At 50.5% G+C, this 23,815-nt stretch overlaps 1 protein-coding gene and 1 pseudogene across 3 annotated transcripts in view; both read right to left on the reverse strand.

Annotated features, from left to right (window-relative positions):
* Positions 1 to 1,545: 1,545 nt before the first annotated feature.
* The window catches only part of NCAN (neurocan), a 30,444-nt gene continuing 8,174 nt past the window's right edge, over positions 1,546 to 23,815 (reverse strand). For all 3 annotated transcript variants that reach the window (XM_070792447.1, XM_070792446.1, XM_070792448.1), the window contains 12 exons: positions 23,179 to 23,353; positions 22,941 to 23,068; positions 22,124 to 22,417; positions 20,412 to 21,011; positions 18,739 to 20,214; positions 14,280 to 14,396; positions 13,193 to 13,306; positions 11,723 to 11,881; positions 10,277 to 10,359; positions 5,160 to 5,304; positions 4,164 to 4,346; positions 1,546 to 3,910 (listed from right to left, as the gene is read on the reverse strand). In XM_070792447.1, coding sequence (XP_070648548.1) covers positions 3,765 to 3,910; positions 4,164 to 4,346; positions 5,160 to 5,304; positions 10,277 to 10,359; positions 11,723 to 11,881; positions 13,193 to 13,306; positions 14,280 to 14,396; positions 18,739 to 20,214; positions 20,412 to 21,011; positions 22,124 to 22,417; positions 22,941 to 23,068; positions 23,179 to 23,353 — 3,620 coding nt within the window. In that variant the 3' untranslated portion in view covers positions 1,546 to 3,764. The remainder of the gene's footprint in view (positions 3,911 to 4,163; positions 4,347 to 5,159; positions 5,305 to 10,276; positions 10,360 to 11,722; positions 11,882 to 13,192; positions 13,307 to 14,279; positions 14,397 to 18,738; positions 20,215 to 20,411; positions 21,012 to 22,123; positions 22,418 to 22,940; positions 23,069 to 23,178; positions 23,354 to 23,815) is intronic.
* Positions 8,921 to 9,021, reverse strand: LOC139184302 (U6atac minor spliceosomal RNA; annotated as a pseudogene).

Here is a 23,815-nt window from a genome sequence, read left to right on the forward strand (position 1 = left end):
AGTAACTCTATTTTTTACTTAATAATATATTTGGGGACTGGCTTCCTTCAGCTTGTAAAAAAAATCACACCCCCTCCCCTCTGCTGCCAGCATTCTTCTGAAGATTGGCACTGCTGTTTGGATACACCATAACTTCTGTAACCAGTCTCCCAATGGTGGCCATTTGCACATTTCCCATATTTTGTTGTTAGTAATAAGTACCACTGTCATCACACCAGTGTGTATAACTGGAGGATGATATCAGGAGTTGTTTGATCAAGGGGTCAAGATTTGCCGTTTTGATAGGATTTCCAACTATTCCTAGAGGTGAGGCCAATTTCTAGCCCATCACTAGATGTGGTTCTTCCCTGATAGCTCAGTTGGCAAAGAATCCACCTGCAATGCAGGGGATCCTGGTTCAGTTCCTGGGTGGGGAAGATTCCCTGGAGAAGGGAAAGGCTACCCACTCCAGTATTCTGTTCTGTAGAATTCCGTGGACTGTATTAGCCCATGGGGTTGCAAAAAGTCAGACTCAGCTGAGCGACTTCCACTGGTTTCACAATAGATGCGCTTGCATATTTCCATACACCTTCACCTGCATCATGTGTCATCACTTGTCACCTTGGACAGCTTATTAGGTGAAAAAGAATCTCTCTTTGTGGTTGTCACTTGAAATTCACTTGTTACGTGAAGCTGACCATCCTCCACTTTGACCTTAGCTGCAGGATTATGAGTAAATCATAAATCATTCTCAGTTCAAATACATTGTCGTCATTAAAATATGCAAAACCTTTCTCTTGTGAGATTTATTATTTCCCTTTATTTATATGTCCTAATTTGTATTTCTTGGCAATCTGAAAATTGTGTATTATTTTATCAAGCATATGTTGTCGTTTAACAGCCATCTTGTTTCCTTTGAGCTTTTTGTTCATATCCTTTGCCCATTTGGCTGTTGGATTATTGTTTTTTGGTTTTTTTTTCCTGTTGTGGACTGGTGGCTCAGTGGGTAAGAACCCACCTGCCAATGCCGGGGACACGGATTTAATTGTAGGAGCTCTTTAAGGCAACAAATTCCATTATCTCTGATTTGAAAATTGTTTCCAAGCTTGGCATTTGCCTTTTGATCTTGTTTATATTGCTTTTTGTCATTATTGCTTTCACAATAAAGCCCACACTCCTCACGAAGCCCATATTGCCCTGAGTGGCTCATCCGCTGCCTCTCTGACCTCGTGTCCCCCCACTGTCTACCTCGGTCACTCTCTTCCAGCCACTATGGACAATTTACTGTTTCTCAAATGAACCATGTTCCCTCTGCAAGGAGATTTTTCACTTCCACTCTTCCCTCTGCCTGAAACTCTCTTGCTTTCTTCCCTTCTTCATCTAGTTAACACTATTCTTCCTTTAGATTCTGTTCACCTCCTCCAGGAAGATTTCCCTGACCACCTCCCAGGCATCACGTCTGTTCTGTTCATCACTATCTCCCCAACATCCAACATAGGACATGGCTCATAATAGCTGCTCAGTAAGTCCTTGCTGAATGACTGAATGAAGGTGTCAAGAGGCAGGTTGAACTGTTAAAAAATTTTATTAAAATGTCCAAGAAGTACATTAATGTCCACAGTGTCAGATACCACAGACCCACGGAACACTGCAGCTGACAGCAAAACTGACGGAACCCAAAGCTGTTCACGCGCACACACACTCACGCGCATGCCACACGCGCGGCACACGCAGACACATGCACACCTCAGAGGGAAAGACCAAAAGACAAACCACCCACTTTAGAAAAGATCGAAGCCCCCTCCTGCCATGGAGCTGGGGTGTAGGCAGGGCAAGGGGCTGAAGGGGCCAAGGGCAAAGAGCATAAACCAAGACCCCTCAGAAAGGTTGCACCTCTAGAGTCCCCCACCACTCCAAACAAAGGGAGATTCTTTTGTGACATGGATGACTGAGATGTGTTATTATGTTTTTTAAACCAAGAGGAATTATCAAAGCTAGAAGGCAAACCTATATTCCTGGGCTTTCTCAACAAGAAGCGTAAGGTGAGATAGTGGGTAATGTCTACAGCAGGGAAGACTAAAGATCATGGTCAAGGGTGTGGGTCTAGTTTGGACTTCTCAATCTTTTCCTAAATCTTCCTGTGTGTTGAGCATAATTAAGTTTCAACTCCTTTCCCCACAATAGAGAGCAGGGTTTGGAAGCAGCCAGAGGCAGGGCCAAATCCTTATTCGTCTTGCAAGCCAGTGCCTTTTGCTTATCTGAGCCTCAGTTTTGCCTTGTATAAAGTGGGGAAAATAATGGTTCCTAAGTCACTGGGCTGTTGAGGAGATTCAAGGAGGCAGTGTGTAAGTCCTTAGCTGGTACCTAGTCCATAGCTGTCATCTATGATTATGACTTCCCTGGAGGGATATAGGCTCAGTCCATCCACTTCTTCCTCTACTGAACCCTTCCGTGGACCGTATATTTGCTTATTTTTCTTTCCTGCACAGGGCCATGCTCCACTGTGGTTTTTAACACTAATCCACAGATGTTACCCAAACTAGAGAGGCTGAGAGTGGACAAAGGACATGGAGGAAAAGCCATGGATCTTTCTTTGCCAGAGACCAGGACGCTGATCCCGAGATCTGGCTGGGGGAGACGTTTTACACGTTGTAGATTCTGGGGAGGAGGGCAAGGTGATTCCTTTACCACTTGAAAAATTAAAAGCCTAAAAGAAAAATGTGTGTGTGTGTGTATTTCAGTTTTAACACAGCACAACTCTCTACATTACCATAGGTAGATGTTACTACTTCAAGGGTTAAGCATTTCTAGTCCACCAGGTAGTGAATGGGCTGAGGGGAGGGATGGGACCCAGGGCAGGACCACTACCAAGGTCTGCTTGAGGGATGGATATGGGCACTGAGCTAGAAAACGTGGCACCTCCTTGGCCCACAAAGGAGGTTCTTTGTCTCCCTGAGAGATGGAGGGGGAGGAAATCTGGGCTTGTCCTCTCATCTGTGTGTGTGTGTTTGGGTGTGCATGAAATTCACCACACATGGAAAACCACCAAACCTCAGCACTGGACTAGACCTGGGAGAGCCAGCAACACAAATGTCCTTCCCTGTCCACAAATTTCTCCGACTATTCTGACCCCTAACCCTGAGGAGCATGGCGGGATGTTGTTCAAAAAAACATTCCTAGAATTCAGCACGTAGGAATTCCACACTCAGTTTATCCACCAAGACTAAGGACCAAGCTTGGGCGGAAGTCCAAGTTGAAGGAAGAGCAGTCGTCAAGTTCAAGCAGTGTGTTTCCATGTAATATTCTACCCCCAAAGCCAGTGACCTTCACTAAAGGCTTCAGCCTGCGCCCGGGACATCTGACAGGTAGCTAATCTGGAATTCTGGCAGTCAACGCGATTCCTTAGTGCAAATCCAAACACACATTCTTGCACCCTTATCAAAGCCTTATTTTCACAACTGGCAGTGAGCCTTGCCAGCAAAAGACTAAACCACTGCAAAGACTGATCTCTGCCAATTGTGCTTCCCTCCACTGGGAGGTGCTCCCAGAGTTCAGCCTCACTAGAACTGGCTTTCCAGACACATGGCTGCACCCGCCAAGAGGACCTTGTGTATGTAAGAAGGAGGAGAGAGGAACTTTTTACAAGTGGGAATGTATGGTGGGGGGATGTGGTTTGGGGTTCAGGGGCTTCTGGACCCTCTTGTTTCTCTCTGGGCTCTGTCTCCCCAGGTGAAGGCTCCAAGGGAGGTGTGGGAAGGGGGTTGTGCTTTCTGATGCCTGGTTCTTCAACAGAAATTCCCTTCTTCCTTTTCCCAGTCCTCTGCTGGGTGCTTCTTGTGTTTTCTGCGCTCCTTGCGAGATTTGTGGTGGCGATGCTGGTGGTGATGCTGGTGGTGATGGTGGTGTCGCCGCATCCTATGGGACCTTCTGGCTGCAGGGAAGCAAGGGAGGACAGAAACATGTCAAAAGCCGGTGAGAGGTGGGGGAGCCTGATGCAACAGGCCTCCTTGGAGGAGGGGGACATGGAGGGAACACCAGGTAGGCTGGTAAGTTCTCGATTATCGGCAAGGTCGTATTATCAGGCAGACAGCCAGTCAGATCAATGTGTATAGTCATGAGATGTTTAACTGGAGACTATATATAGCTGGAAACATGGGTTGGGATGTCTGGGGGAAGCCACTTACGTTTGGTGCAGATGATCTGGGGCCGGTCCCATTTGCCATTGCTCCGGCACCGGATGATGGCCACATGGTGCTGGGCAAATCCTTCATCACACTGGTAGCGTACTGTGGCATGGACATTATACTTGGCCTTGCGGGCACCAATGGGCGAGGCATTCTCCACCGCTGGAGGGGGACCACACAGCACTGGGGACAAAGGGACTTCCGTTAGAGAAGCGGACAGGACTAGCACCAAACTGGTTCCAACTCTTGTCGAGATGGACCCTCAACAGGTACCCCCTTCGCCCAGCTGTGACCTTGAAAGGCTAGAAGTGCATATGTCTGTCTCCTCCACCCAAACCAGGAGCCTCTGAGGGCCAGGGACCTCCTGGACCCATCTAACCCTTTAATACTCATGCATGATGCGAACGAAGGAAATGGGAGGCAAGAATAATCCGAGCAAATGAAGTGAAGAAAGGACATGAAAACTGGCAAAGAAACAGAAGCCAGAATGAAAAAAAGTGTAAGAGAAAGGTGGACATGAGAATATATATATATATATATATATATATATATATATATATATATATATACACACACACACTTAATACGTAAAGAGCTCTTACAAATCAATAAGACCAATGAACCTATAGAAAATTACACAAAGGAGGTTAACTGGTAGGTCACAGGAAAAATACATGCAAAGAGCTTATCAACATATAAAGAGCTGGTTATTATCATCCTCAAACATACGCAAACTATGAAAACAATGATATACTGTTTTTTTCAGGACTTAGATGAACAAAGAGCAGAAAGTGTGAGAATACACAGAGTTGGAGAGAAAGTGTGAGAGTACACAGAGTTGGAGAGGTTGGGGGCGGAAAACGGGTGCTCTCACTCGTAAAGAGTGAAAACAGGGCTGGAGTGACGCCTATGCTTGTGAACTCAGACGAAACAATGGATGAGTGAGAGGCAGGAGGGAGAGCGGGGGAAGAGGGGTGGGAAGCAGCCGGAGCATACCTGTGCCCTTCTTACAGACGTAGGGGAGGTTGTAGTTGCAGGGAACGTCGTTCCAGCGCCCGCTCTCATGTGCAACCATCACCACACAGTCCTCCCCGCCCGCGAAGAAGTTGTCCGGCTGATTTTCCCGCCAGTTCTCAAATTGCTGTAAGAATGGGGAGCAGGGGGTGCTCAGGGGACCTGCATCCTGACCCAGACTCTGGCACTAGCACTCTGGGAGTCCCCTGGCCAGACCACTCACATTCTTAGGGACTCAGGGTTCCCACCTCTACGATGAGCACTGGTCTAACTTCCCTGAGGGTGGCTGCCACTGCAGTCTGAGTCAACCCTCTTCTAGCTGGGAGGCTGTGGTGCCCTCCTCCCCGGTCCTCATGCCTTCTGTTTCACTCCCTGACAGTTTTCCACATGGGTCGCACATTGTTATATAAATAGTTGAACAAAAAGTGACTTCAAACTGGAAGTCCAGGAGGGCTTCCCTGAGGAGGCAATAGGAGAGCTGAAGACTCAAGGATAAGACTGATGCAGGCAGGGAATAGAGTTCTAAGCAGAGGGAATAGCTTGTGCAAAAGCCCAGAGGCAGGACTGAACTTGTCCTGTCTGAGGAGCAGAACAGAGTCAGGAGGGCTGGGGCTGCTCGATCCAGTTTGAGTGTGGTCAGGAAGTGGGCAGGGGCCAGTTCCCATGGTGGAGGAGAAGAGGTGGATATTTTTTTCTAATTGTGATAAAAATATAGAATACAAAATTTACTATTTTAACCATTTTTTTTCTATTTTAACCATTTTAAGCATCCGATTCATTGGCATTAATTGGATTTACAATGTTGTACAACCATCACCACTGTCTGTTCCCAGAACTTCTTCATCACACCAAACAGAAACTCTGTACCCATTAATCCCTCACTCCCCATCCCCGCTCCCCACCACCCCCTGGCAACCACTGATCTACTTTCTGTCTCTATGGATTTGTCTATTCTAGGTATTTCATGTAAATGGAATGTGACTCCTTTTATGTCTGGCTTTTTTCACCGAGCATAATGTTTTGAAGTTTTATCTACATTACAATGTATCAGTGGCATGTATCAGTGCTTTTTCTTTTTTTGTCTTTTTTTAAAAATTGGAGTGTAGTTGCTTTACACTGCTGTGTCAGTGTCCGCTGTACAACAAAGTGGATCCACTACATATCCCCTCTTTTGGATTTCCTTCCCATTTAGGTCACCACGGAGCACTGAGTAGAGTTCCTGAGTACAGGAAGTTCTCATTAGTTATCTAGTTTAGACATAGGAGGCTTTACAAATAGTTGAGGAAAGAAGAGAAGCGAAAGGCAGGGAGAAGGGGAAAGATATACCCAACTGAATGCAGAGTTCCAGAGAATAGCAAGGAGAGATAAAAAAGCCTTCTTAAATGATCAGTGCAAAGAAATAGAAGAAAACAATAAACAGAATGGGAAAGACTAGAAATCCTTTCAAGAAAATTTGAGATAGGGAACATTTCATGCAAGGATGGGCACAATAAAGGGTAGAAATGATAAGGACATAACAGAAGCAGAAGAGATTAGGAAGAGGTGGCAAGAAAACACAGAAGAATTACCCAAGAAAGGTCTTAATGACCCAGATAACCATGATGGTGTGGTCACTTACCTAGAGCCAGGCATCCTGGAGTGTGAAGTCAAGTGGGCCTTAGGAAGCATTACTATGAACAAAACTAGTAGAGGTGATGGAATTTCAGCTGAACTATTTCAAATCCTAAAAGACGATGCTGTGAAAGTACTGTTCTCAATATATCAGAAAATTTGGAAAATTCAGCAGTGGGCACAGAACTGGAAAAGGCCAGTTTTCATTCCAATCCCAAATAAAGGCAATGCCAAAAAATGTTTCAACCCGCACACAATTGCGCTTATTTCACATGCTAGCAAGGTTATGCTCAAAATCCTGCAAGCTAGGCTTCAGCAGTATGTGAACCAAGAACCTCCAGATGTACAAGCTGGGCTTAGAAAAGGCAGAGGAACCAGAGATTGAATTGCCAACATCCACTGGATCATAGATAAAGCAAGAGAATTCCAGAAAAACATCTACTTCTGCTTCATTGACTACGTTAAAGCCTTCGACTATGTGGATCACAACAAACTGTGGAAAACTCTTAAAGAGATGGGAGTACCAGACCACCTTACCGTCTCCTGAGAAACCTGTATGCAGATCAAGAAGCAACAGTTAGAACCTTGCGTGGAACAACTAATTTGTTCAAAATCAGGAAAGGAGTGTGACAGGGCTGTATATTGTCACCTTGCTTATTTAACTGATATGCGGAGTACATCATGCAAAATACCAGGCTGGAAGAATGACAAGCTGAAATCAAGATTGCCGGGAGAAATAACAACAACTTCAGATATGTAGATGATATCACTCTAACGGCAGAAAGTGAAGAGAAACTAAAGAGCCTTTTGATGAAGGTAAGGAGGAGAGTGAAAAAGCTGGCTTAAAACTCAACATTCAAAAATCTAAGATCATGGCATCCAGTCCTATCAGTTCAGTTCAGTTCAGTCACTCAGTCATGTCCGACTCTTTGTGACCCCATGGACTGCAGCATGCCAGGCCTCCCTGTCCATAACCAACTCCCGGAGTCCACCCAAACCCATATCCATTGTGTTGGTGATGCCATCCAACCATCTCATCCTATGTCATCCCCTTCTCCTCCTGCACTCAATCTTTCCCAGCATCAGGATCTTTTCAAATGAGTCAGCTCTCCGCATCAGGTGGCCAAAGTATTGGAGTTTCAGCTTCAGCATCAGTCCTTCCAGTGAATATTCAGGGTTGATTTCCTTTAGGATTAGTTGGTTTGATCTCCTTGCAGTCCAAGGGACTCTCAAGAGTCTTCTCCAACACCACAGTTCAAAAGCATCAATTCTTCGGTGCTCAGCTTTCTTTATAGTCCAACTCTCACATCCATACATGACCACTGGAAAAACCATAGCCTTGACTAGACTTGACCAGTCCCATCATTTCATAGCAAATAGAAGGGGGAAAAGTGGAAGCAGTGACAAATTTTATTTTCTTGGGCTGCAAAATCACAGTGGCCAGTGACTACAGCCATGAAACTAAAAGACGCTTGCTCTTTGGAAGGAAAGCTATGACAAAACTAAACAGGGTATTAAAAAGCAGAGATGTCACTTTGACAACAAAGGTCCATATAGTGAGAACTATGGTTTTTCCAGCAGTCATGTACAGATGTGAGAGTTGGACCATAAAGAAGGCTGAGCACCGAAGAATTGATGCTTTTGAACTGTGGTGTTGGAGAAGACTCTTGAGAGTCCCTTGGACTGCAAGGAGATCAAACCAGCTAATCCTAAAGGAAATCAACCCTGAATATTCACTGGAAGGACTGATGCTGAAGCTGAAGCTTTGGCCACCTGATGCAAAGAGCCCACTCACTGGAAAAGACCTTGATGCTGGGAAAGATTGAAGGTGAAAAGAGAAGAGGGAGGCAAAGGAGGAAACTGTTAAATAGCATCACCCACTCAATGGACATGAATTTGAGCAAACTCCAGGATATAGCAGAGGGCAGAGGAGCCTGGCATGCTGCAGTCCATGGGTAGCAAACAGTCAGATACAACTTAGCGACTGAACAACAGCAACAAAAGTATATATATGTCAGTCTACTAATTCATCCCACCCCTCCTTCCCCCTTCTCTACGTCTGTGTCTCTATTTCTGCTTTACAAATAAGATCAAACCGTTTTTGTAGATTCCACATACATGGGTTAATATACAAAAAACAGTGGTAAGATGCCACGAACTTAGAGGCCCTTGACAAGGGCCTTTTCCATCCTTGTCAAGAGAAGTACTGACCTTCTCTCCTTTCATACAATGCTATCACTACTTTTTAACTAATTTTTAATGACCAAATTGTACTCATTATGCGGATGGATCACATCCTCTTCATCCGTTCATCATGGATGGCCATCTGGGTTGTTTCCACCTCTCGGCTACTATGATCAGTGTTGCTGTGAACATGGCTGTACCTGTATCTGTTTGAGTCCCTGCTTTCACTTTTTTGGGGGTATCTACCTAGGAGCAGAATTACAGGGTCATGTGATAATTCTAGGTTTAAATTTTGAGGAAGTGCCAGAATGTTTTCTCAGCAGGAAGAGGTAGATTTATTTTTCTCTTAAGAGGGCTTGAAGCACAGATAATCCTGATCTGATATATGATCTTTAAAAGGCCCCTATAGGGAATTCCCTGGTGGTTTAGTAGTTAGGACTCAGCACTTTTGCTGCCGAGGGCTTGAGTTCAATCCCTGGTTGGGAAACTAAGATCCCATGAGCCCTATGGTGTGGCCAAAAGAATTAATAAATAAGAGAGAAAATGAAAGGCCCCTATGTACGGGGTTACCTTTTGGGGTGCTGAAAATATTCCGGAACTAGATCAACATGGTTTTGGCACAATATTGTGAAAGTTCTAAAGTCACTGAATTACACACTTTAAAATGATTCATTTTATGGTACGTGAATCTCACCACAAATTTTTTAGCTGCCAGATAAAGGGACAGGAGTGGTGGTAGTTGGGGGGAACTAACTGGTGCAGGCATCCAAGAGAGTGCTAAGAGAGGCTGCACAGACAGGGAGGAGAAGGCAAGTGGGAACACTTGAGAAGTCATGTCTGGTGGACCAGGCAGAGTGAGCAAGATGGGGCTGTCATGCGGAGCCCAAGGTTTGCAGCCTCAGCCACTGGGTGACCAGGCTGTTCACAGGGCTGGGAAGTCAGGTGTGATGTGGGATTTCACTGAAGTTCCTTTACCAGCTCCAGCATTTCAGAGTCACCGCTTTTTTTTTTTTTCCAATTTGTTTGTTTGCTGCACCGAGAGGCTTGAGGGATCTTAGTTCCTCACTCAAGGATTGAATCTAGGCCTTTGGCAGTGAAAGTGAGGAGTCCTAACTACTGGACAGCCAGGGGAGTTCCCCACGGAGGAGTTTTGATGGCCACTTGTGGTGGTAATTTTGCGCAAGGCAGCAAAGTGAAGCCAGAGGGTCTGACCACGGCACTTCACCCAGATCTCTCCATTTCAGGCAGGGTCAGAGTCAACAGTCTGACTGCGGGGACCCAGGCCCCCAGGCTTCCCCACTCACCAGCCCTGTGTTGTCCGTCCACTGGAAATCCCTTTCCACGATCCTGTCGTTCAAGCCGATCCATGTGTTTTCACGCCCAAAACCTGTGGGGTGGGGGTCATGAGGGCTAGGGAGCCACGCCTCCGCCAGCCTAAGTTACTGGCTGGGGGCAGGGAGACTGGGGAGCGGCGCTGGGGCACAGAAAGGACTGCGATTAGGCTCCTGGCCTTGCCACACCTTGTGACTTAAACCAAAGGCCAGAGGAAACAACAAAGACAAGTCAGGTCTCAGGAGAAATGAGAGAGCAGGAGCTAGGAGACCCGTTGGGAGGGCTGCAGAGGCAGGCGGGGGAGTCCAAGGAGAAAGCAGCTGGATGTGTGTGTGTGTGTGTGTGTGTGTGTCTGGTGTGTCTGTGTGTGTCTGTGTGTGTGATTACACAGAGAGGGAAAAACCTGTGAACCAGGGAATGAACAAATGAAAGAATTAACAGGGGATGGGATGGGGAAGATGTGAATAAATAAGTGGATGAAAAAGGGCAGAAGGGGTAATGAGGAAATCGGCAAGTGCTGGATTTAATTTATGGGATATGTCTCTTTCTCTTAGTCTCTCATTCTCCCTCATTTCATCCCCCGCATCACAGATATTTCTCCATCACCCTCTGACCCCTGGCCCTGTTTTAATTTTCATCAGTGCACTTAAGACCAGTTAAATTATAGGATGTGTGTGTGTGGGGGGAGGCTAAGTCGCTTCAGTCATGTCTGACTCTTTGCAACTTTATGTACTGTAGCCCGCCAGACTCCTCTGTCAATGGGATTCTCCAGGCAAGAATACTGGAGTGGATTGCCATGCCCTCCTCCAAGGGATCTTCCCAACCCAGGGATCGAAAGTCTTCTGCTTTGGCAGGTGGGTTCTTAACCACTAGCACCAGCTGGGAAGCTCAGACATTTAATTAGATGTTTACCTGTTTGCCTATATCCTCTGTAAGAACCTCACTCCTTCAGGACAGGACAAAGTGTTTCTCTGTGCCTGGAATGATGCCTGGACCATAACAGGTGCTCAGTAAACAGTCGGTGAATGAATGAATAAAGTGAATGGATAAATGAACTGACAAGTGAATAAACAGTTGAGTTAATTATTGGTCAGGGCTTGCATTGACTTCCTTGGTGGCTCAGTTGGTAAAGAATCTTCCTGCGATGTGGAAGACCTGGGTTGGGAGGATTCTCTGGAGGAGGGCATGGCAACCCACTCCGGTATTCTTGCCTGGAGAATCCCCATGGACAGAGGAGCCTGGCGGGCTACAGTCCAAGGGGTTGCAAAGAGTCAGATACGACTGAGCGACTAACACTTTCACTTTCAGGGCTTGCATTAATGAACACGGCTTCAGAAAGGTGGCGTCTTCGGAACCCTGGTGGGATCCCCTGACAAAGGGACTGTAAAGGCCACCACTGCCCACCCCAGAGTCCCTACTGTTAATGAAGTTGTGTTCTTCTGATGAGTGGATGCTGGTTAGGTGGCCGGCTCGGCGGCGGCAGTCCCTCTCGGCGTCCTCCCATGCCCGCCGGTGGGCAAAGTAACGGTAGCAGTGGCCCTGAAACTTGTGCCAGCCGTGGTCACAGCCCTCTGTATCTGGGGGGTGGAAAGAGAGCATGAAGGGGGCTGGCATCAGGCTGAGGTCTGCCTTGCCAACTGTGAGTGCAGCAAGCCCACCAGAGAGGGGGCCCAATCCGAGGTCACTGTGGGGCTAAACCACCCCTTGCCTTGGGTCATCCCCACCCCACCCCCGCTCTACCCCATCACCCTGGCACCTCCCTCCTCCCCTAGTCACATCTTTTCTCTTTGAAAAGTCGAGATTCAACTGGAAGATCATTACACCCATCCCCTCTCGTCCCAACTCTGACGTCTCCTCTGATCTGGCCACATCCTGGGAACTCAGGAAACGGTTTCAGGAAGGCCTAAAATTTCCCTCCTGGGAAAAAGCTCCAATAGACATTTCTCCCCCAAAGATATACAAATGGCCAACAAAATAGACATTTCTCCCCCAAAGATATGGCCAACAAGCCCATGGAAAGATGCTCAACATCATGATCATTAGGAAACGTTAACCAGAAAATAATTACAAAAATAATAAGTGTTTACAAGGATGTGGGGCATTTGGAACCCTTGTGCATTGCTTGTGCGAATGTAATGGCACAGCCCCTTTGGAAAACAGTCCGGCAGCTCGTCAAAAAGTTAAACACAGAATTAGCATATAACCCAGCCATTCTACTCCTGGGTACACCAGAAGGAATGGAGGGGAAGAAAAGAATGGAAAACAGGTGTTGAAACACACTTGTATGTGAACATTCATAGCAGCACGATTCACATTAGCCACAAAGGGGAAAACAGCCCAAATGTCCATCGATTGGTGAGTGGATAAACAGCACGTGACCCGTCCAATGGAATATGATTCACCCATAAAAAGGAACGAAGAGATGACATGTGCTGCAGTGTGGCTGAACCCTGAAAACATCAGGCTAAGAGGAAGAAGTCAGATAAAAAAAGGGACACGTAGCAAATAACCGCCTTTGTGTGTAAACGCATGAAATAGGCAAATCCATAGGGACAGAAAGTAGATTACTGGTTTCCAGGGGCTGGAGAGGAGGAAGGGGGAGTGACTGCTCATGGGAACAGGATTTCCTTTGGGGATAATGAAAACGTCCTGGAACTAGCTAGAGGTGGTGGTTGCACAACATCGTGATTTACTGAATGCCACTGAATCATACACTCTGGAAAGGTTAATTCTATGTTATGTGACTATCTGAAGAAAAGATTTGCTTCCTGTCTGAATCATGGCAATGGGACCAGAGGCAGAGACCTGGAGCTCCATGTGTGGGAAGCCTGTGGCCCAGCACCTGACCCTGCTCCTGTGCTATTTCTGGGGTCTTGGCAGAGACTCACCTTTCTCGCAGAGGCTTCCGCCATAGCTGGGGAGGCAAAGGCAGATGAAGGCGTTGACCTCGTCGATGCAGGTGCCACCGTTCTCACAGGGGCTGGAGATGCAATCGTCAATATCTGGAGGGGAAGGTGGGGCTGAGTCAGAGGTCAGTCTCCCCTTGACTCCCAGTCCCCAAGGAAACCAGGCAGAAGATGCAGTCGTGACCCTCCCATCTTCCCCAGACCCGAGGACATCAGCAGTGGTCGGCACTGATGACCCACTGACTCTGGCAGTCAAGGGAGTGGAACCTCAACTGACATGAATTTGCATCAGTGAGAGCAGATGCCACGAGCCCAGCTAAAGGCCAGAGCATGCAGAACGTCTCCCCTGGTTCCAAAACAGTGAAGGTGGGTCTGGCAAAAGACCCATAGAATATTGAAGCTGAAGGGTCTTCAAAATGTGGAACCTAGGAAACAGTTCCAGAGCATTTACAAGGGTTTGCACAGTCACAAAGCTGTTTGCGGCCATAGGGAGCTATCCACTGACACCTATACCAACCCCTGTGTACTCAGTGCCCGAGGCACTTAGATGCCAGGCAAGTCACTGGCCCTCTCTGAGACTCAGTTTCTTTTTTTTTTGCAAAGTGATGATAATAATACCTCAGTGGTGGCTGTGAGTAGAGGGTCAATGGAAGAGCTCAAGAAATTATGTCACTTGTAATTATTTTTATAATTTCATAATTTGGTGTATTTCTTGGGTGGGGCTTTGGGGCTGGCATGCAACAGTTCTGGTGGTGGTGCCTATCACCCCTGCCCATCCAGAAGAGGGTAGGAGATCCCCAGGGCCCCTTCGGGGGTAGGAGTCTGAACCTTACCATCCCTTTGTCTTCCCCTCCCCCACCCCTGCCTGGTAGTAATGGGAGGCAGCACCCCAGAGCCTCAGCCCCCAGAATGAGAGCTCAGATGTTTGGCGATGGGGGCTGGTTTACTGGACCCAAGGAGTGAGGGAGGGGAAAGGAGCATTGGAAGCCAGCCACTTGTGATCCCCTGATCCCTCATGGAGATGTCTGCTGGGACATCAGTGTTTAGATCCTGATTCCACAATACTCACCGATCTCACAGTTCTCTCCAGCGAACCCCTGGTCACAGCTGCAGCCGTACATGGTGCCATTGGCTCTACAGGTGCCTCCGTGCAGGCAAGGGTTGTTCTCACAGGGATCCAAGGGGCCTGCAGGAGGGAAAGGCAGTGTCGGAAGGAGTCAGACCATCAGGCCAGCCTCTCACAGAATCCAGAACTCAGACCTCGAAAGGCCCTCTCATTCAGTCCCTCTCCGTGCAGTCCCCTCTATACCTTCCCAGTAAGTGACTGCTAACTTCCTCTTGCGTGACCCTGTAATGAGCCTACTCTTTCCAGGAATCTGTTTCCAAAAAGTACTCTTTACAAAGCATCTGTTGGCTGCGCTGCCTATGGCAAAGTCTTTTCTTGGACTGATCTAGAATGGGATTCCTGGTTAAGACTCCACGCTTCCAGTGCAGGGGGCATGGGTTCAGTCCCTGGTTGGGGAACTAAGATTCCACATGCTGTGTGATGGGGCCAAAAGATAAAAAAATAAAATAAATTTAAAAGAAGCCAAGGTTTTTTTTTTTTTTTTCTTTTTTCAAGAATGGGATTCCTTCAGCTTCTCTTACAAAGTCTTCTCCTAGAACATGGTCTACGTGGTCTCCTTGACTTATCCCCCTCTTCTAGACATACTCTATTTTCATTGCGCTTCTTGTACTTCAAGGGGAAAGTAGACATAGATTCTAGATGGGGAATGAACAGCACCAGGACCAGTGGGAACCATCATCTCCTTCATTCTTGTGGCTCAGCCTCTTTTGATGTAACCTCCGTGGTTACAATGTGGAGAAGAGGTGAATTATAGCAGTTGCTGTGCATAGGGTGTGCAGTCAGAGAGTCTAGTTCAATTCCTGCCTCTGCCACTCACTAGGAAATCCTGGGCAAATTCTGTGAATTTCTGTTGCCTCATTTACAAAACAACAATAAAAAGAGCTCATCCTTCTCCCATTCCTGACCATAATGCCATGTCTGGCTCTGTGTATATCAGCCTGGGGCCTCTTGAGGCCTCTTGTCCATCGCTTACCATGGACAGGGGGAGTGAATGTGAAGCCCTCTCCCCCTCTCTCATCCCTTCAGTGGTGTTTCTCTGGAGGCAGGAGGGTCTCCCCTCCCCATCTCAGGGGCCCAGATGCCTTGGTGGGTGGGCTCTATCCTGGAGCCTTGGAGGGGCACAGCAAGGACCCCCAGGCACCCCAGATGATGCCCATCTCTTGTCAGGGCAGTGGCAGCCCTTCCACTGCAAGATGCTAGAACTGAGACTCAGAGAAGACCCAGAGACCCAGGGCCTACACAGCAGGACAGTACAAGAGCCAAAACTGGCCTTCGGGGTTCTGAAGGCCCAGTTTAAAGCCCTCTCTCCAGCCCCTATCACCCAGAATGTGTTCCTGCTTTGTCTTTGTTCGGGGCCCCAAAAGAAACTGAGACAGTAACGAGCAGGCACCTCCTCCCTGGCCTTTTGGCCTCCACCTTCACCCTTCGCAGGGTGTTCCCCCCACGGCTGCCAGAGGAAGCCCATGTAAACCTGAGTCAGATCACATCCCTCCCCTGCCTAGATTCCTCCATGGCTCCTGACTGCCCGCATAGGAAAAGTCAAAATCCTTACCTCAGCCCCCAGGGCCCCGTACAGCCTTCCCCAGTATCTCCCTGCCTGATTCTCATCTCCCTCCTTCTCTTGCTCAGCTTTCCTTCACTGGATCAATCACAGTCCAACCTCAGGGCATTTGAACAAGCTGTTTCCTCTGCCTGAACTGCTCATCCCCCCAGATCTCTGTATGGCTCCTTCCTCAACCTCCTTCAGGCTCGCTCAGATTTCATCCTAACCCCCTTCCAAAACCAAAGCTGCCCACTGGCATCCTTCATCTCTTGCTTTATTTTTCTCTTTTGTCTTTCTTACTCTCTAACCTCCAATATAATTTATTAAGATCATCATTTCTTATCCATGCTTCCCGCAAGTGAGGTGATGGTCCACATGGCAGTCACACCTAGCTATTTAAGTAAAATGGAATAAAAATTAAACTGTAATTCTGGGACTTCCCTGGTGGTCCACTGGTTATAAGAATCCACCTTCCAATGCAGTGGACGCAGATTCAATCCCTGGTCAGGGAATTAAGATACCACATAGTGCCGGGCGACTAAGGCTGCATTCCTCAACTACTGAGCCCACACACTCTGGAGCCCTTCTGCCACAACTGGAGCGAAGCCTGAGTGTCAGGATGAAAAGCCTGCCACAACGAAGATGCTGTGTGCTACAAAGAAGACCCAAGTGGCCGGCTGCTATCGTACTAGACCGTGTAGCTTGAGAACATTTCCATCACTAGGAAAGTTCTAGAGTATTGCTCTAGAATGTCAGCTTCCAGAGCTGTCTTGATCTCACCCTCATGCCTGGAATACAGCCAGCACTCAGTAGTTGCTTGCTAACTGAATAAAGGTAGGTGCTGGCCCTCCTGCAATGACAGAAGGCTGTCCCTGGGGTGGTAGCTTGTGCCCTCGTGGATGGCCAGGGAGGCCTGTGGCTATGTCTGTGCCTGGCGCCACCCGGGCACGTGTGTGCACACACGTGGGGCAGCCAGGCCCCGGGACGCGTAAGCCACAGCAGGTGCCCCGTGCCGCTGACACCTGCCCACGGGCTGGCGGTGACTCAGTCGCTCGCTGGTGCTGCATTTATTTTCGGCCTCATTAGCATTTCTGCTGCAAGCAGCAGGTGAGTAGGCGCCTGGGTCTCCCCCAGCACTGGCTGCCTCCCTCCACCCCGGCTGCCAGTGGGTAGAGTCTGGAGCCAAAAAACCGACCAAGACCAGCCCAGATCCAGCCACGGCCCTGGGGGCTCCTCTCAGTGCTCTTTCCTTAGCAGCACGCTATGTGGTCTCCCTCCTAACCTTCTAACCATTCCTCCTCTAGCTCCTCTGGCACTGAGCCCCCTTCCCGTACCCATCCTCCACAACCAGTCTCTTCTCTGCCCCCCTCCCAGGATGAGCTTACCCTTATTTCATTGGCGTAAAACAAAACGCCCTTAGATTGAGACAAAGATTGTTGTCAGACAGCCTGGATTCAGACTTTATCCTTGACATTCCCCAATTGCAAGACTCTGCACAAGTCTCTTGACTTCCCTGTGCCTCGGTTTCCCCGTCTATAAAGGGAGAATCATAGTAGAACTTGCTCCCTAAAGACATTAAAAGGATTAGCTAGGGATTTCCCAGATGGTCCAGTGGTTAAGACTCTGTACTGCCAATGGCGGCGGAGGTGTGGGGGTGGGCATGGGTTCAATCCCTGGTCAGCTAACTAAAATCCACCATGCTGTGCAGAGTGGCCAAAAGATAAAAAATCTTAAAAAAAAATTTTAAATAAAAAGATTAACCAAGATGATTCCGGTAAAGTGCTCCAAGTAATCCAAACACAAAGGCAATCGCCGATAATCATCAGCCTTTACCAATGCAAGTGCCCCTGCCCAGGGCCTGCCTGCCTTCTGGGCATCTAAGAAAAGAAGATGGGGCCCCAGACACAGCCCAGAAATGACAGGGTAGGCGATGAAACCCTGCATCCACCGCTTCCATCGCCGTGACACTTTGCCTTCAAAAAAAGGAGCAAGTGTAAAACCAATTGTGTTAATAAGAGTGTTTTGCAACTCAGAAAAAGTGCCTTTTAATTAGCTTCTTTTTTTTTTAAAGCTCACTTGACCAAAAAAAAAAACCAAAATAGCTCAATATAACAGGACCTATAAACTAAAGGGCTGGAATTTGCAGGCTGAGTTATGGGCAGACCTGACGTCAGGAGAACAGGGTGGTGGCTCTCTCTGGACTCTGCTGGGCACAGAGCAACTAAGGCACATGTGGACTTGAGGTTTGATCACTGACTGGCTGGTAGTGACATATCTCCCTGAGCTTCAGTTTGCTATCTGCGAAATGGGGGTGATGCCCACCACTCCCGCCCCTTCCCTGCACGCACACTTCCCCGTGGCAAGAGGTCCCTCAAGATGTGCACCACTGAATTCCAGCTGCAGTTCAACTCTTGTCCAGGAAGACCTCCCTGCCAAGCCTCCTCCTTCCGCCCCGGCCCCCCAGGGAGGGGTCTGTGCCAGCCTCATCTTCAGATGGGGGCATCGCAGAAGGCAGGACCCTGGCCTTGCCCAGCACTGTCAGCACAGAGAGGACACGAGCATGATCTGCTGATGGTACTCATTCCCCAAACCAAACTCCACCCAACTGCTCATCATCGCCTCACCACTCACGGTGTGCAAAACACATCATACACAACTTCACCTCGTGCCCTTTACCCAGGCTGGTGCCTCTGCCAGGAACACCCTTTCTGGAATTCAGCTCTGTCTGATGAGCCCCCATCTTGAACATCATCCCCTGCTAGAAACCTTCCCAGGCACCAAGGACAATGCTTCCTCCCAGCCCCAGGTCCCTGAGCACCAACACGGTGGCCTGGATGAGACCACGAGCTTCGAACTCACCCTCCTCTGCACTCCCATTTGCAGGAGCCCCTGGCAGGGCAGGCTCCTCTCCACTTGCTGCCTCCTCCCAGAAGCTCTCCACACCGGGGCTCCCCATCAGGACCTCCAGCTCAAATTCCTCTGGGCCCAGAGAGGCAGGCAGCAGGGTGCTGGGGGAGTCCCAAGGCACTGTAGGCTCCCCCGAGGAAACTGAAATGGGCTCATCCTTGTTGGCTGCTGTCGGCGTCCAAGGAGGAAGAATGGGGTCCCCTGAGTGGCTGCCCTCCTGTGGAGGCTCCAAGGCTCCCAGGGTTCCCTGGGTCACCAGCTGGCTCTCTGGCTCTGGGTGGGGCTGGGAGCTTGAGGAGGCCACTGTGAACACAGCCATGACCCCGACCTTGTCCCCCAGGTCCAAGGACGTGACGGATGTCACCACACTTGTGTCCACAGCCATTTGAGGGCTCAAGGTGGGGCTTTCTGCTCCCTCAACCATGTGGGATCCAGGTTCCCAATGCCCACCAGCATCGCTGGTGTCCAGTGTGACTGTGGAAGCCATAGGATCCACTGTGACTCCTCCATCTGTAGCAGCCCAAGGCCCCAAATGTGGGGTGAACTTGGGCATCAAGGGGACTTCAGGGACCCCCAAGGGTGCAGATGGGGAGTGGGGGTCCAGCCCTTCCCTGTGCAGCGAGGCCCATATTTCCTGCGTCTTGTCCATGGAGGCCTGCAAGCTGGAAGTAGGACTCTCTGCTGTGTTGAAGACCCCAGACTCAGACTCCGAGACGCCTCTGGCTCCCATGGGCTCAGTGGCAGGCTCAGAAATAGTGATATCTGCCACCACATTCTGGTCCACAGAGGCCTGTGGGCTGGATCCGGGGTGCTCAGCTTTGCTGAGCTCAGTAGGGCTGGCCCCTCTAGTGTTTCCAAAGTCTGCTCCAGGGGAGTTGAGACTGGCTCCAGCTTGTGTGTCTGTGGCTGCCTGTGAAGGGGCCGGAGGACTTCCTCCTCTGTGGCTGCTGAGTGACAGGGATGTGGACTCTCCATCTTGTCCTGCCAGGCCCGAGGAGGAGGGCGGGGAGTACACTTCCAGATGGATGGGATCCTGTGGGCTGGCTTCGATTTCTGAGGCAGGGGAGGGCAGGGCAGTGGCCATGGCCTCACTATGCCCCTTGACTCCACTGGCCTCAGTGGGGAGGGATGTAGGAGGCTCCTGTGATAGGAGCCACAGTTTGGGGGCGCGAAGCATGGCCATGACAGGGAGGTCTGGAGAAATGGCCACAGGAGAAGCCTCCCAGGGGGTAGGGCTGGGGCCATTGGAAGGGTTGGGAGTGGTCTCTGAGGGGGACCAGGGCAGGTCGGAAGTGACTGGTCTCATACTAAAGCGCTTGGCTTCTCCTAGTTCCAGGCCAAGGGCTCTGCTGGGGTCTGGGATGATGGGTGGGACCACGGTTGGGGGCCACAGCCAGGGCTCTTGGGGGCTCCTGCCACCAAGGGAACCTGAAAAAATATCAACAGTTATTATAATTATCTCTCAGCAGCTCCTTCTTCTGATGGTCTCCTTGGCTCCAGGCCTGAGGAAGAGGGGTCTTCAGAGGCTTGGGGAGGCCAGGGGACCCAGCTGTGATTCAGAGCCTCCTCCCCTGCCTCCCTTAGGTCCCCAGGCAGGTCCCATCTCCCCCAGGGACCCCACTCACCAGCTCTGGGCATTTCCACCTCATTTGTCAGCACAGCCCAGGGGCTTTGGCTCTGGCCGCTCCCCAAGGCGTCTGTGGTTCCAGTGGTCATGGGAGGCTCCACATAATTCTCAGCAGCCTCTGGTGTGGGGGGCCGGATGCTGGCCTCGAGTGCCCCCTTCAGCCCTTGCTGGGGCTCCTGTTGCTGGAAGTGGCGCCCATTCAGCCCTTTAAAGCGCTCCCTCTTCCTGGGCGTGGTGCTTGCTGGGGCTGTGTCTGTGTGCGTGCCCACCACAGTGCCTGCCTCCACGCTGCTGTGGCTGGGGGCCACTGTGCTCAGCCACACCTCCTCAGCCTCCAGGGCAGGACTTGAGGCCAATGTGGGGACCCCAGGGGCACGGCTGGGGGTCGCTTGAGATTCCTGCTTCTCTGCCAAGATCAGAGACTCTTCTTCCCCACTAGACACCAGAGGCTCCTGGATGTCCGGGGTGACTACCTCCTCCTCTTCCTGCAGACTGGGCTCCAATTCTCCAGCGGGGGGCCCTTCTGCCGACAGAATCTCCCCCTCATCTCCAGATGAGGGGGTCTCTGGGTCTCCATGTTGGGATGTGGGGTGATGAGCTGTGGGAGAAAGCAGAAGAGGTTGTGCTAGGCCCAGGGCCTAGCTGGGAAGTCCTGCCTGAAGTCTACCCACATTCCAGCATGCTGTAGCACAGATCTTCTACGTATTTCTGTCTCTCTGTGCCCCTCTGACTCTCTGGGTTGTTTCTGGGATCCCCCTGACTGAGAGATGGAGGTGCAAAGTTTTCGTCCCCATTGTTCAGACAGGTCCACTGTCAAAGTCAGAGTCAACTGGTCGCAATAAAGGGTCAAGAGACACCTTGGCCGGTGGGTGAAGCTCAGGCAGTGCCAACTCCCAGGGGGGCAGGTCAGACCTGGGCGTGGCTCCTCCCCAGGGAGAGAAAGCGCCGAATGGGCATGGCCTCCCTACGAAGAAATTCCTCCCAACTCCTGCCCTTTCACATAAGACTCAGCTCCTTTGGATTTGAGGTTGGCAGCTTCTGAGGGTATGGAACCAACCCAAGGGCGAGGGTCATCCCCTGGTCCTGTCCCTGGGGCCATGGCCTTGCTTATGGGGCTGGCTAGCCGAGGCCTTAATCCCTTCCCAGCGGGTGCTCCTGTGCAAGGTTCCAGGCAAGAAGCTTTCCATCCAGAGGTCTGAGATCATCTCTTAGAGATCTCAGGAGACATACGTGCTAAGTCGCTTCAGTCGTGTCCGACTCTTTGCGACCCACGCTCCTCTGTCCATGAGATTCTCCAGGCAAGAATACTGGAGTGGGTTTCCATATCCTTCTCCAGGGGATCTTCCCAATCCAAAGATCAAACCCGCATCTTTTGCGTCTCCTGCATTGGCAGGCGGGTTCTTTACCACTAGCGCCACCTTGGAAGACCTAGACCACACTCTCAACAGGACTTCCCCGCAGAGCTTGGCTTGCCTCGGGCTTGTCCTAAGGAGGGGCGGGGCTCCTATGGAAAGCTTGTCTCGGGGGTGTCACCCTTCCCTGGGGGCGTGGCTCACCGAGGAGTAAGTTTTCAACCTGTTTCTGCCCTACCTGACCTCCGCCTCCACTAGAAACCCAAACTTCCAGGGGCGTGGCCGTTTAGCAAAGCGCACGCCCTTGGGGCGTGGTCACCAGGAGACCCACCCTCCAGGGGCGAGGCTTCACACATACCTCTGAAGCAGTAGGCATCGAAGCGCTCTCCAGGTGCCGGGAAGCCGGTGCGGTTGGCAAAGCGGTATACGGTGCGCACGCCAGGGGCTGGGCCACCGCAGCGCCGACGCGGCGTCTGGATCGGGTAGCGCACGCTGCCGTCGGCCAGCCAGCCCGGGTCGCACTGGTCCAGGCCCTCATGCCAGGCCAGGTGCAGCTGTCCTACTGAGGCCAGCACGGCGCCCTGGCGTCGGCACTGGGCACGTGCGCCGGCCAGTGTCAGGCGGCGGGCCAGGCCTACGTAGAAGACCTCGCCTGCGGAAAGGCGCGGGAGAAGGTCAGAGGTGTCCCACGGACCCTCCCCCGGAGCCCGGGAAGGGGGTCCCATCTCAAATAGCCCTGATCTGGCCGGATTTGGGTTCTGGCTAAACGAGATGGAGGCAGCCGCAGCTGCGCGCCCCCGTCGCCAGAGCATCACTGCCATTGCCTCTCATGCAGTGCTAAGAGGGGGCTTCACTTTCTTTTCACAAATGAGGTAACTGAGGCGCCTGAACGAGTTGGGCTTCAGAGAGAGGAAGGGGCTTGGGGAAGGTGTGAGGAGGAAGGAAGTAGGAAGAGGGAGAAGGGGGCAGGAAGGGGGAGAGATTCAGAGAAAGGGAAGGGGCACAAAGGAGAGGGGCTCAGGGAGTGGAGGAAAAACCGGCGGGTCCAGGTCTTGGCTGTGGGTTTAGAGAGGGATAAAACTTAGGAGAGCTAGGCAAGGACTTAGGGAAGGATGGGGGGTTAAGAAGGATAAAGGGGCTCAGAGAAGGGGGCGTTCTACCAGCCCCAGACTTACCCCCCAGCTCACGGGCAAAGCAATACACATCGTAGAGTTCCCGTGGGTCTCGCCTCCCATAGTTCCTCACCCCCGGAAGGCTGCTACGGTCACCATAGCAACCAGGACGGGACTGGGTGATAGGATACCTGACAAGACAAAGTGGGGGCCTCTCTCAGATTTGTGCTCCGGGGGCTCCCAAGCAACCTCTTTCTCCAGGGGCTAGCTCTCCGTCTCCCTACCCTGTGTACCCACTCACCGAACAGTGCGGTCAGAAAGCCACCCGGCATCGCAGTTGTCAAAGCCGTCCTCAAAGGCAGCCTGCAGGTGCCGCGGGGCTGCAATGGTGGCTGAGTTGAGACGACAGGCCTCCTGAGCCTCAGCAAAAGTTAGAGAGTAGCGATCCAGGGCTGCTCGGTAGTGGAACACAACACCTATGCAGAAACGCCCAGGATAGGGAGCTGATTTATGCTGAAATCTTCAAGCACAGACCTCCCTCTTACCGAACACACCACCTAGACTAACAATAATAGATGACCTGCTGCCCTACACTACCCTGTACCATGTCTGTTCACTCAGCACCAGGCACAGGGCTAGGGTGATGATGGGGAGTGAAACGGATATACCCTGGTTTTACAGATGAGGAAATTGATAACGGCCATAAAGGGCTAGAATTTGTTAAATATTTGCTATGTAAAAAACACTTACAAGCACCATGTACATACATGCTAAGTCACTTTAGTCGTGTCTGACTCTTTGCAATCCCATGGATTGTAGTTCACTAGGCTCCTCTGTCCATGGGATTCTTCAGACAAGAAGAATGTCCATGGCATGGGTTGCCATGCCCTCCTCCAGGGGATCTTCTCCACCCAGGGATCGAACCCAGGTCTCCCACA

This window comes from Bos indicus, chromosome 7 (genome assembly GCF_029378745.1).
Source record: "Bos indicus isolate NIAB-ARS_2022 breed Sahiwal x Tharparkar chromosome 7, NIAB-ARS_B.indTharparkar_mat_pri_1.0, whole genome shotgun sequence".
Classification (NCBI taxonomy): Eukaryota; Metazoa; Chordata; class Mammalia; order Artiodactyla; family Bovidae; genus Bos; species Bos indicus.